The 12,875-nt window shown below is 43.4% G+C and overlaps 1 protein-coding gene across 2 annotated transcripts in view; it reads right to left on the bottom strand.

Annotated features, from left to right (window-relative positions):
* ZNF704 (zinc finger protein 704) overlaps positions 1-12,875 on the bottom strand; it is a 232,448-nt gene that overhangs the window by 19,633 nt on the left and 199,940 nt on the right. For both annotated transcript variants that reach the window (XM_055318216.1, XM_055318217.1), the window contains exons 5-7: positions 9,029-9,129; positions 4,131-4,398; positions 1,760-1,864 (exon numbers count right to left, since the gene is read on the bottom strand). In XM_055318216.1, coding sequence (XP_055174191.1) covers positions 1,760-1,864; positions 4,131-4,398; positions 9,029-9,129 — 474 coding nt within the window. The remainder of the gene's footprint in view (positions 1-1,759; positions 1,865-4,130; positions 4,399-9,028; positions 9,130-12,875) is intronic.

Raw genomic sequence — 12,875 nt, 5'->3', positions numbered from 1 at the left:
GTCCCTGGTAACTAATGAAATTAGGGACTTTGAAAAATCTGACGCACTGAGATGAGGGTAGAGATACAGTGTCCACAGCAGAGAAGAACATTAAAATCTTGCTGCTGGAAAACAAACAATAGAAGGTATCCTGGCTGGTCTCTTACTGTGTAAAACATTGAGAACTTTAGCTAGTCATAAACCACTCGGGGGTTTCTCTACACTTCAGAAGGAGGTGATTTAATTAATAAAGCAAAAGGGAAAGAAACTCCATTTTGGTTGGTCAGAGAGGTTACCTGAAAAGACGTCTAAAGTGGGCTGTTCCAGCCACTTGCTACACTTGTTTGTACCCCAGGTGAGCAATATGGTATATGCTCTTAAAAATTCTTCTCAAATCAAAGGAATTAACAGGATTCAGAATAGTGGGTCTTTATAATTCTGTAATTGTAGCTGTCTTTCTAGGTTAGAAGGGTTGTCTCAAATGTGATTATTGAAAGCCACTCTGGGTCTTTTTATGTCTACCCCTCAAAAAATAAAGAGAAGTCTCCCAAAGGACTGATTGTTAACCTCTGACACCTTCCTCAGTTGATCATTGTTCTTGCCAGAAGCAAAACTGATACCTGTGTGTTCTCTTCTAATATCTGCTAACAAGATCCCTCCCTGCATTCTTGCTCTTTCAGAGTAGCCAGCCATTATTACTATTTCGTGAAGTGGGTGACTTTCATAATTACTCCAGATCCTTGATAATTATTTAAAAAATCAAATTCCAAGAGTATTTTCTGGAAGCCACAAATTCCCCAAATTGCTGCCAGCAAGATACTTTTTATTGTTGGCTATTCTCCTAGGGAATTTAATAAATATTCATGGACAGGGCACAGCATAATTGATTGAGCCGCTTTCAGTTATATCAGTGTGGTAGGAGGGCTTAGTATTTTCTGGAAACCTCTAGAAGTTGCCAGTGGTTGACAATAAGAAGCTTTTGTGAGCTCCTTGGGGAGAGCGGTGGAGAGGAGAAAATAAGGTTAATGTCTGTTATCATAAGCCACTTTGTGAACCTTATCAGGAGTTATAAACCACTGTGGGCATCAATAGTGTTAGGTCTGTGGATATTCTGTGATAAGCTACAAAAGACCCCATATAATTTTAAATGAATGGTTAGGAATCAAGTTAATTCGTGGCGATTTATCAGACAGCAATCATTTACTATGTCAAATCAATTCTTATATACCACTTAAACCTGATTGCATAGTTCAGCACTCTTTATTTTCAGAGTACCCATCAGCATGGATTACTCAAGCTTTGGAAAAAAAACTTATTTCGTTTTTTTTTTTTTTTTGAACCTTTCAAAATGACATACCCACAAACAATAATTTCAAAGTCATAAATTTTATAAAGTTACTCATAACAATAAATATCGTGTGTACAGGATCTTTTTCTTTTACGTTCAGCGTCTGAATTCAGCCAGTAATTCTATAAAGCCTTTGGGAAGCATACAGATACACCACGGACACAAACACTCTTGACACATTTCTAACAAGTTGTTTATCAGCAGCTGCAACTCTCCTGGTTTTCTAAAATGCCAGTCGTAACACCTTTTACCACAGACAAGCTGGGAGGGGCTGGACCGTGAAATACATGCTGGGGAGTGTACAAGTATCACTTAAGGAATAGTACTTCTGGTATTCTGAGTTTTGCCTTTCTCTTGCATGTTTTTATAATTTGTTCTCTAAATTTATGTTTGGCTTTGACCAGATTTCTGGCTTTTTGTTTTTCTACTTACTGGAATGCCTGTGAAGGTAACTGGAGGAGACTGCCAAGAAATGCTGAAGCTGCTGCCGTTGGGGGTGAACTTGGCCGATCCTGGAATGGTCACGGGGGGTGTGGCCTGTCCCACAGAAAACAGAGAACATTGTTATGAAACAACATTTCTCCTCACAGTCCTAAGCTATCATTGCCAAAGTAGGGCCCCAAAATGGTTTCAGCTGTATTAATAACTTAGACTAATTCTCCAACAGGAGATTAAACATAGCTGAAGAGAATAGCTAGAAATAAGCTTTTTATAAATCTTAGTAATCTAATGAATAAGAGCAGGTTTTTTGCTGATTTCTGAAAAGAAATTTTATTATATGTACATGTACCTATTTTAGGACATAGGCCTATTTGGTGTGTAAAACACTATGCCTCACCATCAAATTGGGAAATAAACAACTTTACAGGGATGCTGGGTGTGTAAATTGGTACAACATTTGGGGAGGGTGATTTGGCAATATATATCAAAATTCTTAGTATTTTGTATATTAGCTATGCCACTTTTAGAATTCATTCTAAGGAAATGGATATAAAGATGTTCATTGCAGAACTATGTATTATGTAAAAAAAAAACCCTGGAAATGCAAGTGTCCAATTATAGGGATGTAGGTACGTAAGTCATGATATACCCACAGACTGATGCTGTTGAAGAATACTTGTTGGCATGGGAAAATGTTCATGATATATTAAGTGGCAAAAACAAAGCACAAGAAAAACAGTACTACAGTAAATTCCTTTTTAAAAAATGACTATATATACATCGAACAAAGTCTTGAAGGACATACAAAAAACATTAACCAAGGGGCTTTCTTGTTGTTGGGATTCGGGGATGAATTTTCTTCATTTGCTTGTGTTTTTAATACTTTTGATGCTGAACATTCATAATGTCTATAAATAGAATAATCCCAATATTATGAATACATGGTTTGGGAAGGACCTTTTAGATCACCTTGTGCATGTTCCAACTCTCATATAGATGAGCAAAATAGTTGAAATTGGTTCAGGCCCATGATTTCAAACCAATGTTCTGAATACAACACTGACAAACAAAAACAAAGAAATTAAGTATTCTTTTTGACCAACATAACAAGAGTCAGGAATGAAATTTATTGCATCAACTAATTTAATAATTAGCTCTATTCCATTGCTCTTGACTGTAAGCCTATTAATTCAGTGGCTGGGTACTTCTACAGGTTTAGTTTTTCTAATTATAGATGTAGCTGCTCGTGACAGTGGTTTTATAACTGGCACCACTGGAAAATATTTTGGCAATACATAGCAAGAGCCATAAGCTGTTCATGTTATATCCTGTGACTCAATAATTATTCTTCTGGGAATTCAAAGGGAAAAAAACAAAAGCTACTGGCATGGAGGTGTTCGTAGTAGAGTTATTAATGATAGTGGAAAAACTGGAAAGATTAAAGAGGAGAGAGCTAACGGTAAGAGAATGACTAAAACAACTTGGTGTTTCGATTTAACTGAAAACTAGTCAGTTATATGGAAAATGTTTATAAAACCAGGGTGGGAGAACACAATTACAAATGTGGACAGGAGTTTTTTTTTTTTTTTTTTCTTTTTAGGTTGTACAGAGTAGTTGAGAATTCTGGGAAAAAAGTTTTCTTAAAATTTGAATGTTTTGATATGTCATTAAAACAAATCAACATTTAAAAGAGTTAATAATTGCTGGGGGGACAGAAGAGCTTTAGCTGTGTCCTATTTGCAGGATTTGTCTGTAAGGTCTTTTGGGACTTTAGAGTGAAGCAGATCACCTGGAGGGTCTGTCACAGTGCAGACTGCTGGACCCCCACCCCTCCCTCCTGCCCAAAAGGTCTGGGGCTGCCCCAAGAGTTTACATTTCTGACAAGTTCCTAGGTGATGTTGACACTGCTAATTTGGGGAACACTGATCATCACTGCTCTGATCTGTGAGGGTTAGTTACCAATTCAGAAGACAGGGCATGAAGTCCCAGAGTTGGGAGACAGTGTGGTTATGTAATTGTGCCAAAGCTTTCGATGCTCACTTTTTCACTTATATTTTTTTATTTAACAGATACTTAGATCGTGGGCCAGGCACAATTGTGAGATCTTTACAATATTAAGGATTTTTAGTCCTATGACAACCTCTAAGGGGTTGGATCTTTAGTCAATATTGGGGAGTTCAAGAACCTCCAGAGCCCCATCTGTGTGAGGTCTGAACTTTAAAAGGAGAAAAAGAAAAGAAAGAACTCAGCTATTAGGCTACTCGTGTGATGCTGTTTTGCACCCTTTCCAGTGCAAAAGCAGAATACTATTGCTTTTGGTGGGGGGTCAGAGTGGTTACCCCCAAGGTCTTTTGCAAGTCACCTGGTAAGCATGGTCGGTGTGCACGAGGTAGAGGGTGGTGGGAGCTGAGCGGCTCAAGGGTGTCATCAATTTAGTCTCAGTTTTGGCACAAGGAGTTTCTGTTCGGCTTGAATCTGGGATGGGGAAAGTGGGAGGTGAAGCCAGGGACTGAGAAGGTGACACTGGTGCCAGGCTGCTCAGTCCATCTGCCACTGAGTCTGTGTTGAGCTTGATCTCAGTGTAGTAAAAGTCCTCTTCTCCATCACTGTAGTCGGAATCCCCAACACGCCTGGGGCAAAAGAGAGCAAAAAATGATGACACGAACCCAGTCTGCCTTCTTGCCCCGAAATCTTGCACTTTCTCTTCCCTCTGTCTGGAATGCTTTTCCCCTGTCTGGTCTGTCTGGCAAACTCTGACTTATCCTGCAACACTCAACTCCACTGTCCACTTGCAGGGAAGCCTTCCTTGACCTCTTAAAACAATTTATTTAACCAATCAGTTATTCAGCAACAAGTTACTGAGAGCCTATTACACCCAGGCACTTTTCTAGGGTCTCCTGATAGCATGATGAACAAAGCAGAGATTATAATGAATTTATATATTTATTTATACTTTACATTTTTACATACTTTATTTTTTTAAAAAAGATTTTATTTATTTATTCATGAGAGCACACACACACACACACACACACAGAGAGAGAGAGAGAGAGAGAGAGAGAGAGAGGCAGAGACACAGGCAGAGGGAGAAGCAGGCTCCATGCCGGGAACCCAACGTGAGACTTGATCCCAGGTTCTCCAGGATCACGTCCTGGACTGAAGGCGGGGCTAAACCGCTGAGCCACCCAGGCTGCCCTTATTTATATATTTAAATTGTGATGGAATTTACATCCTAGTGGGGGATGCAGACAGGAAACCCACAAAGAAATGCATATTTAATATGTCAAGTAGGGACATATCCCAGAAAGAAAAATTAAAACAGATTTAGCATCCTTTAGCAGGGTAACTGATGAAGGGTGGGCATTTATTTTAAAGAGAAATGTCCAGAGGAAGTCTCACTGAAGTGGTGACATTTGATCGGGGGCGTGAGTGACATGAAGGAAAAACCCGCACCAGCAGCACATAGCCCTAGGGAGGGCAGGTTTGGTGTTTTCCACGCAGGGCAGAGAGGCCGGTGGCTGGTGCTCAGGGCACCAGGCTGGTGAACAGAGGCAGATGCAAGATGGCACAGGGCCGTGTAGTCCACGGAATGGCTCTGCATGTCATTCTCAGTGTGATGGAAGCCAGGGGGCTTGTGAGGAATATAAGGTACTTTTTATTTTATTTAAAAAAAAAAAAAAGATTATTTATTTATTTATTTATTTGAGAGAGAGAGCACAGAGAGGAGGAGGAGGAAAGGCGGAGAAGCGGACTCCCCACCAAGCAAGGAGCCCAACATGGGACTCAATCCCAGGACCCCCGGAATCACGACCTGAGCCAAGGGCAGATGCTTGACCAACAGAACCACCCAGATGACCCTATAAGGTACTTTTTAGAAGGATCGCTCTGGCTAGTGTCTGGAGAAAAGGGGACAGAGGGCAAGAGCCAGAGGGGGAGGCTGGCAAGGAGGCCGTTGGCGCAGGTGAGCCGTAGCCACTGTCCGGGCGAGGGGGGCTGGTGATGGAAGTGCCCAGAAGTCAAATTTGGGATTGAAGGTTAGGAGTCAGGACTTGGCTCCTCACTGCTAGATCGTCTGAGCTCCCTTTGAAGAGTATTAATTCTTATTCACTTTATTTAATTATTTGGCACATTTCTGTAATTTTTTTTTAAAACCCTTGCCACCTCCCTAAGACTGTGCGCCTCTTGGGCTACATCTTGTTGGTTCTGTGTCACTCCACGCCCATCGATGTTTCTGGCACAAAGTGCCTGTTAAATGTTGAATGGATGAAGCTGACGTCCTTGAGCATTAATCCTGGAGTCAGATTTCCTTGGTTCAAATCCTGACACCTTCCAGCTGTGTGTGTGACTGTGGCAGCCGACAGGCCCAGTGCCTCGGGCTCTTCACTGATAAAATGGGGATAATCATAGTGCCTGCTTATTGTGAGGATTAAGCCAATAAATATAGAGGCTGTAGAGGCGTGCCTCATGCATAGTAAGCACCGAGTGCTTATCGAATTAAAATGAAGTTGGAGTTAGAAGGCCTCCATGTTTGCTACCGCTCAGAGCAATCTCTTCGTGGTGTTGAGTTCTCCATGAGACATGGGCAACTGTACTTTCCCACAGAAAGTTTTGAGTAAAATAAAATAACCATCCATCTCTTTAGAAAAGATGTGTTTGATTTAATTTCCAGAGACGTGGTGCACATCTAGCCACCTGCCTTTATAAGGTAGCCTCTGTACGTCTCCCTTCCGTGAGGTAGCCCCAGATTTCATGAACATATCCAGCAGTAGTAGATCACTCACTTGGAATAAACTTTTTTCCCCCCTACTCCCAAGCCCTATATAGAACCTAAAATAAAAAATCTCTCCGTCTCGTGGGCCTTTCTGTTTGGTCAAATCAGAGGCTTCTCCCAGCCTTGTCCCATGTCCCTGGAGCTCTCAGGCTGGGGTGTCTGGGGAGGTGTCTCTGCTCTCCCAGGTCTGGCAGGGCTTGGCTTTGTGACAAGCATACCATTAAAGACCCCAGAGAGTGGACCCAAGAATGTGCGCCTGTTCTATTCCTGTCCCCACTTCCTTTCCAGTAAAGGGCAGGCCGAGTGGCTACTGACTGCTGAGTGCTACTAATAGACACACAGGCCTAGGGGAAATTGTGTGTCCCACATGGGCATAAATTTGATTTTGTACAAGAGTAGAGTGAGATTTAAGAGAAAAACAGTCTTTTTTTCTTATACTCTTGGCGGGCACTGCAGCTATAGCAGATGTGATATACATATTTTTGGGGGCGGGGGCTCCCCTGCCTTCCCTGCCAGCCAACATGCATTGAAAATGTTCCATCATCCTACATCCCATAATCAAGCTCATGGATGAAAGCAAAGGTGATTTTCCTCTCCCAGTTCATGAGAGAGCTCAGGCCTCAGGCTTCATATGCACAGACTGGCCTTGGAGTTCTGCTAACCAAGGCCCATCCCTGTGCAGTGGCTGGCGAGGTTGTGAATTCTGATGCACCCAGACAATTTAAAAAGCACAGTGTAGGGGCACCTGGGTGGCTCAGTTGGTTAAGGGGCACCTTCAGCTCAGGTCGTGATCCCAGGGGCCTGAGATGGAGCCCTGTGTCTGGCTCCCTGCTCAGCGGAGAGCCTCCTTCTCCCCCTGCTTGTGCTCTCGCTCTTTCTCTCTCTCTGTGTCAAATAAATAAGTAAAATCTTTTTTTAAAAAAAATGCACAGTGTAAAAGGAATCCTAGGGAAGCAAACACTAATGGCTGCATTTTGAATTTTGCCCACCTTGAGAGCAGCCCGGAAGCTCAAAGAAAAATCGTGAGATGCCACTTATAGTCTATAAATACATATATGTGGCATGGACTTCTTCGAGGTACCGAATAGGATTCAGTTTTCTAGGCAGATGGACTTTAAAACAAATACCCTAGCTCCTGATTATAGCTTCAGGAAGTTTTTTCTAGACCTTTAAATAACTTGGAGCTATTTACATGATGAGTTGTCCTGACAATGAGGCTTGAGGGGAGACACTGGAGGATTTCCTTCCCTGGAGACTTCAGGAACAGGAGTGAGGGTGTTCTGCGGTGTTTCAGTGGGGTATTTCTTGGAGGGTAAAGGTAGACACGACCCCCCTGGTGAGGGGAGCAGAAGCCCAGACCTGCTGCACCACACCCACAGGGCTTGGTAACCTCCTGTGTGTTGTTCTCTGGAAGGGTCTGGCTGTGTCCCCAAACATCAGTAAGTGAGCTAGACTCCTGCTTCTCTCCACAGTCACTGAAGGAGCCCACCTGCACAGACCAGCAAAATCACTGTAGAGAGCCCACTATTATTTTCTTTTAATACCACTTTTTTTATGGATGATGCATTTCCTAAATTTGTCCCTTGCTTGGCCGAGTGACTGGAGTGTTTATTTCTCGACACTCATCTCATTGAAAGGACTCCTTTGTCCAAGTGTTTGGGGACTTGGTCATGCGTTTGGATTTGCCTTATACACACTGGCTATGGCTTACAGCCTCCCAAGCTCCTATGGAGTCCAATGTTCCTGGGCAGGAAAGACCCAGAGCCAACAGGACAAGACTGTGGAACCTTCACTGCCCCTGTAGTGTGACTCCTTATCACTGCTGCTGGAAACTGCGTGTTCGCTTTCCTTAAAACGGTTTTTAAATAACCCAAGGAAAAGCATAGATCGTACACATAAAGGGCTTATCTGAACAACAGAAAATGAAGGAGCCAAGTCATCAGGTGTCATAAGAGTAGAAACCACAGCGCCGATTGACACAGTGGTTCTTAAACCCTTTTCTGGCTATCTATGTGCTTTTAAGACTCAAAGTCATGAATATTCCCCATTGGGAAAAATGCACATCGAATTTGACAATTTCAGGGGGTCCAAGGAACCTACTCTACGCTAGTATTTTATATTTTACAAATCACGCTCACATCCATTTTATTTTTGACTCCTTACACATGACCTGGCTGGGCTGATATTACTATTAGCCTCATTTTCAGAGGGAACTGAGGCTCTGAGCAGTGACTTGCCTAAGGTTACTTGGTAAGTAAATTGAGGAGGCTTTGCAAGGTTACATCCATATTCTTTCCACTGTGCCATATTGGCCTATATTATCTGAGTGACCGTCTCCATAGGGGTTAGGAAGACCAAGCAAGCCCAGTCTCTATTCCTGTGTTCAGAACTTTTAAGGCATAGTGTGGTGTATAATATCTGAGTGCAGGTGACCCTAGATTGAACTCGTGGAGACTAAACATCAAGCCCTGAAGGGAGGGTTGCCTTACCCAAGATGAATGGTCCGTATGTGTTTCTGGATACCTGCTGCAGTGCTCAGCACCTTCCCGCAGTTTTTCCAGAGGCATTTGAACATCACCTTCATAGAATTCTGTAAACAGGAGAAAATTACATTGAAATGAAAATTAACCCATCAATATTTTCTGTCATCCCAACACATTTCTTCCCCTTTTGTTAGGAAAGTAACAAATTGGGCACCTGGGTGGCTCAGTCGGTTAAGCATCTGCCTTCAGCTCAGGTCATGATCCTGGGGTCCTGGGATGGAGCCCGCATCAGGCTTCCTGCTCATCGGGGAGCCTGCTTCTCCCTCCCCCTCTGTCCCCCTCTCCCACCCCGCTCATGCACGCTCTTTCTCCAATCAATCAATCAATCTTAAAAAAAAAAAGGGAAGGTAAGAAATTGGGGTGCCTGGGTAGCTCAGTCAGTTAAGCGTCTGACTGGATTTGGGCTCAGGTCATGATCTCGGGGTCATGGGATCAAGCCCCGTGTTGGACTCAGTGCTCAATAGGGACTCTGCTTCAGATTCTCTTCAGTTCCTTCTCCTTCTGCCACCCCCCGCCCTCTCTCTCCCTCCAAAATAAATAAGTCTTAAAAAAGAAGGGTGGCAACTTCCCATCATCTTGAGTATAATTCAGCATGCCATTCTAGGGAACAACCCCCTGCCCCCTCAGCTGGTGACGATCTTGCTGACCTCAGACATTTTCCTGCATCCTTCATGGATAGTAAGTCGCTCTGAATATTTAGTTCATTTTCATTAAGGTGGTCACAGTGCCATTAGTTAGGCATTAATGACGGTATCTAACATTAGTTGAGCACTTACCATATGCCAAGTGCTGTTAAAAAAGTTTATCTCATATATTCCAAGAGATAGATCCTATTATTGCCACCATTGTATAGATTCATAGAGTTTCAGTAAATGGTGTTCAGTGAATAAGCCAGCTTCTAGCAAAGCTGGGAATCCAGGCAGTTCGGCACCAGGAACTGCCCTTTCCTCTAGGACACAATGTCACCTTCTCTTACGAGGGTCTCAGTGTTTCCCCAAAACAGCACAGCGATTGAGAGCACTGATTTTGGACTTACTTTCTCAAGTACCTGTCTCATGGGGTTATTAATGGATTAAATGAGGTCATGAAAGTGAATCCTTCAGCACAACACCAACAGGAGTAATAATTATTCAACCAGTGGTAGTTGTCATGGTATTATTATGATTATACTTCCTGAAATGAATGTGCCAGGAGATTAGTTTTCTCCAGAGAGGGCCCTTGTCCTTGAGATGCCACCGCTTGGTTGATTCACCACAGGCCTGGTGATAGTCACTGCTGTGTGCTCACGAAGCCCCGTTTTCTCTTCCTCTGAGTACACAGCCAGACCCCATTTCCCAGCCTCCCTTGCAGTCAGGTGGGGTCAGGTGACTGAATTAGGATAATGGAATGGGGGCAGAAGCAATATATATTCCTTCTGAGACTTGTCCCTCAACTACCTGGCAACCAGTATGGCACTCAAGGACTTAAGGTACAGCAGAACCACTTAATGGGGGGGGGTGTTCTCAATCTTTTGCTTGCCCTGCACCCTTTTGGCAGTTTCACTAAACCTATGGAAAGGGATTTTTTTAACATTTAAAATAAAACACATAGAAATACAAAAAAGAGCAAGTGTACTGAAATACAGTTATCAAAGTATTACAAGTATTTTGTGATATGGTTCTCCATGCACTCTTTAATTAACATATTGAATAGCAAGATCTTGAAGTGAGTCTAATGACTAACCATAATTTCAAAGCATTGTTAAGCCTAAATGATATTTCATGATAGCTGCTAAAATTGTAATGTGATATGAAAATACCTATGCTTTCAATCGGTAGTAAAGTCACAGGTGGCACTAATATTATGGTTTGATGCTGTCAACCATTATTACAGGACACGTGGAATTATAGTTAAGAGCTTAATGATAATGAAAATATATACTTTTTCCCCGCTCCAAGTTCACAGACCCTCTGAATTCTGTATACCCTTTTGGGGACCTGTGGACTGCAGGTTAAGAACCCATGCAGTAGGAGGAAGGAGCCTGGGTCGCTGGAGGAGAGATACCCCCTTCACCATTCCCACTGACCTGATTGGATTGTGACATATGAAATAAATAAACCTTCACAGTGTTAAGCCACGTACATTTGGAAATAGGCTGGTCCAACAGTAAGCTTGCCCTTCCTTACCAATAAACACAGTAGCGGTGACACCTTCCCTGAACTGAGGGTATTGATGTCACTTTGTTTACAAGCCCAGTAGGATTTATTTCTGCCATCAAGCCCTTGTGGGGACCCAGCAGTATATGCCCTGTTCTGTGGAGCAATCATGTACACATTTAGAAAACGACTCACTCAGGTATTACCGATGGGATTAGTATTCTGATCCAGGCGGTCACCGCCCCCCCCCATCCCGAAGACTTTTTGTGCATTTCTCAATTGAAAAGACACCTGGGAACTTCAGGAACTGAGGATATCCTGTGTGTTGGGGAATGGACACTTTCAGCAAGGCGAGTGGAGGAAAAATCACAGCAGGGCACAGCTGCAGTCAGCAAGGTAAGTTGAGGCACAGCAGCAGGAGTCCGGTAGCCCGCTGTGTCCCTGAGGCCCTGCCTAGGTGGCTGGCACTCATGACCCAGCAACCTAGCCATCCCTGCCTCAGGCCTGGGCATCACGAGCCGCTGGGGACTGCTCGCCAGGGCAGTGGGCAGTACTGAGCTTCATAGAAGCTGCAGCTACGAGGAGCTGGGGCTGGAGCCCGAGAAGGGTGTGAAGGAAGCTGAGAAGCAAACACACGCTTAGGAGACTTTAAAGTACACGATCCTAATGAGTCTGTGTTTATTCTAAGGAGACCGTTCACAAATCTCAGGCTCCCTGATCTCCTTGGGCCATTGATGTAAACACACGGTCTGTAAGATGAACAAAAGGGGGAGAGTTTAAATCCTACCCCCTTGGCCCCAGAGGTTCACAGAAAGGAACTCTGTTTGGTATTTTTTATTCAAAGCACATAATGACTTAACAATATTAAGGAATAAACTCTCACACTAGGAGTGCTTTTTACCCATTTTTCAAACAATGAAACTATTAAAATATTTTCCACTTAAGGGAATTAATGACTCAAACCAAAATTACATGTATCTTGAGAGTCCAAATGTCTGTCTGGAAATAAAGTCATGAGAGATGAAAACACTTTTTTAAAAGATTTTATGTATTTGAGAGAGAGTGAGCGAGCACAAGTGTGGGGAGGGGGCGGCGGGTAAGACAATTGATGCAAGACTCGATTGCAGGACCCCAGGATCATGACCTGAGCTGAAGGCAGCTGCTTAACTAACCAAGCCACCCAGGTGCCCCTGAAAATAATTTTTGATTCATTCCAAACCTTTTTGCTGATGGTATTATTCGATTAAACTAAACAGCTACTTAGCAAGGAATATTATAGGTGCCAGGGAGAGAAAGAGAGAGAGAGAGAGAGAGAGAGAGAGAGAGAGAGAGAAACTGCTCTCCAAAAATTTACATGCTAGTGGGGGAGAGACAGAGGTGCTAATGAACAGTCACTGCTTCAGCTCTGGTAAGGTTGCTGGAGAGGGGAATGGAGCAGCTGTAGATCAGAGAAGACCTCTAGAAGGTAACTTTTGAGCTGGGACCTAAAGGTTGGAGCAGCAGGGAGTCATGCTAAGAGCTGGCGTTTTCCAGGGCAAAGAGGAAGAAGGCAGACTGGAGGGCCAGAGAGAGGAGTGAGTTTGGATGGTAATGAGGGAGGGGGGTGCCTGGATGGCCCAGTGGGTTAAGCGTCCATCTTCAGCTCAGGTCATGATCCC

The sequence above is a fragment of the Nyctereutes procyonoides genome, unplaced genomic scaffold (assembly GCF_905146905.1).
Source record: "Nyctereutes procyonoides isolate TBG_1078 unplaced genomic scaffold, NYPRO_anot_genome, whole genome shotgun sequence".
Lineage (NCBI taxonomy): Eukaryota > Metazoa > Chordata > Mammalia > Carnivora > Canidae > Nyctereutes > Nyctereutes procyonoides.
This window is presented reverse-complemented; position numbering and strand designations above follow the sequence as displayed.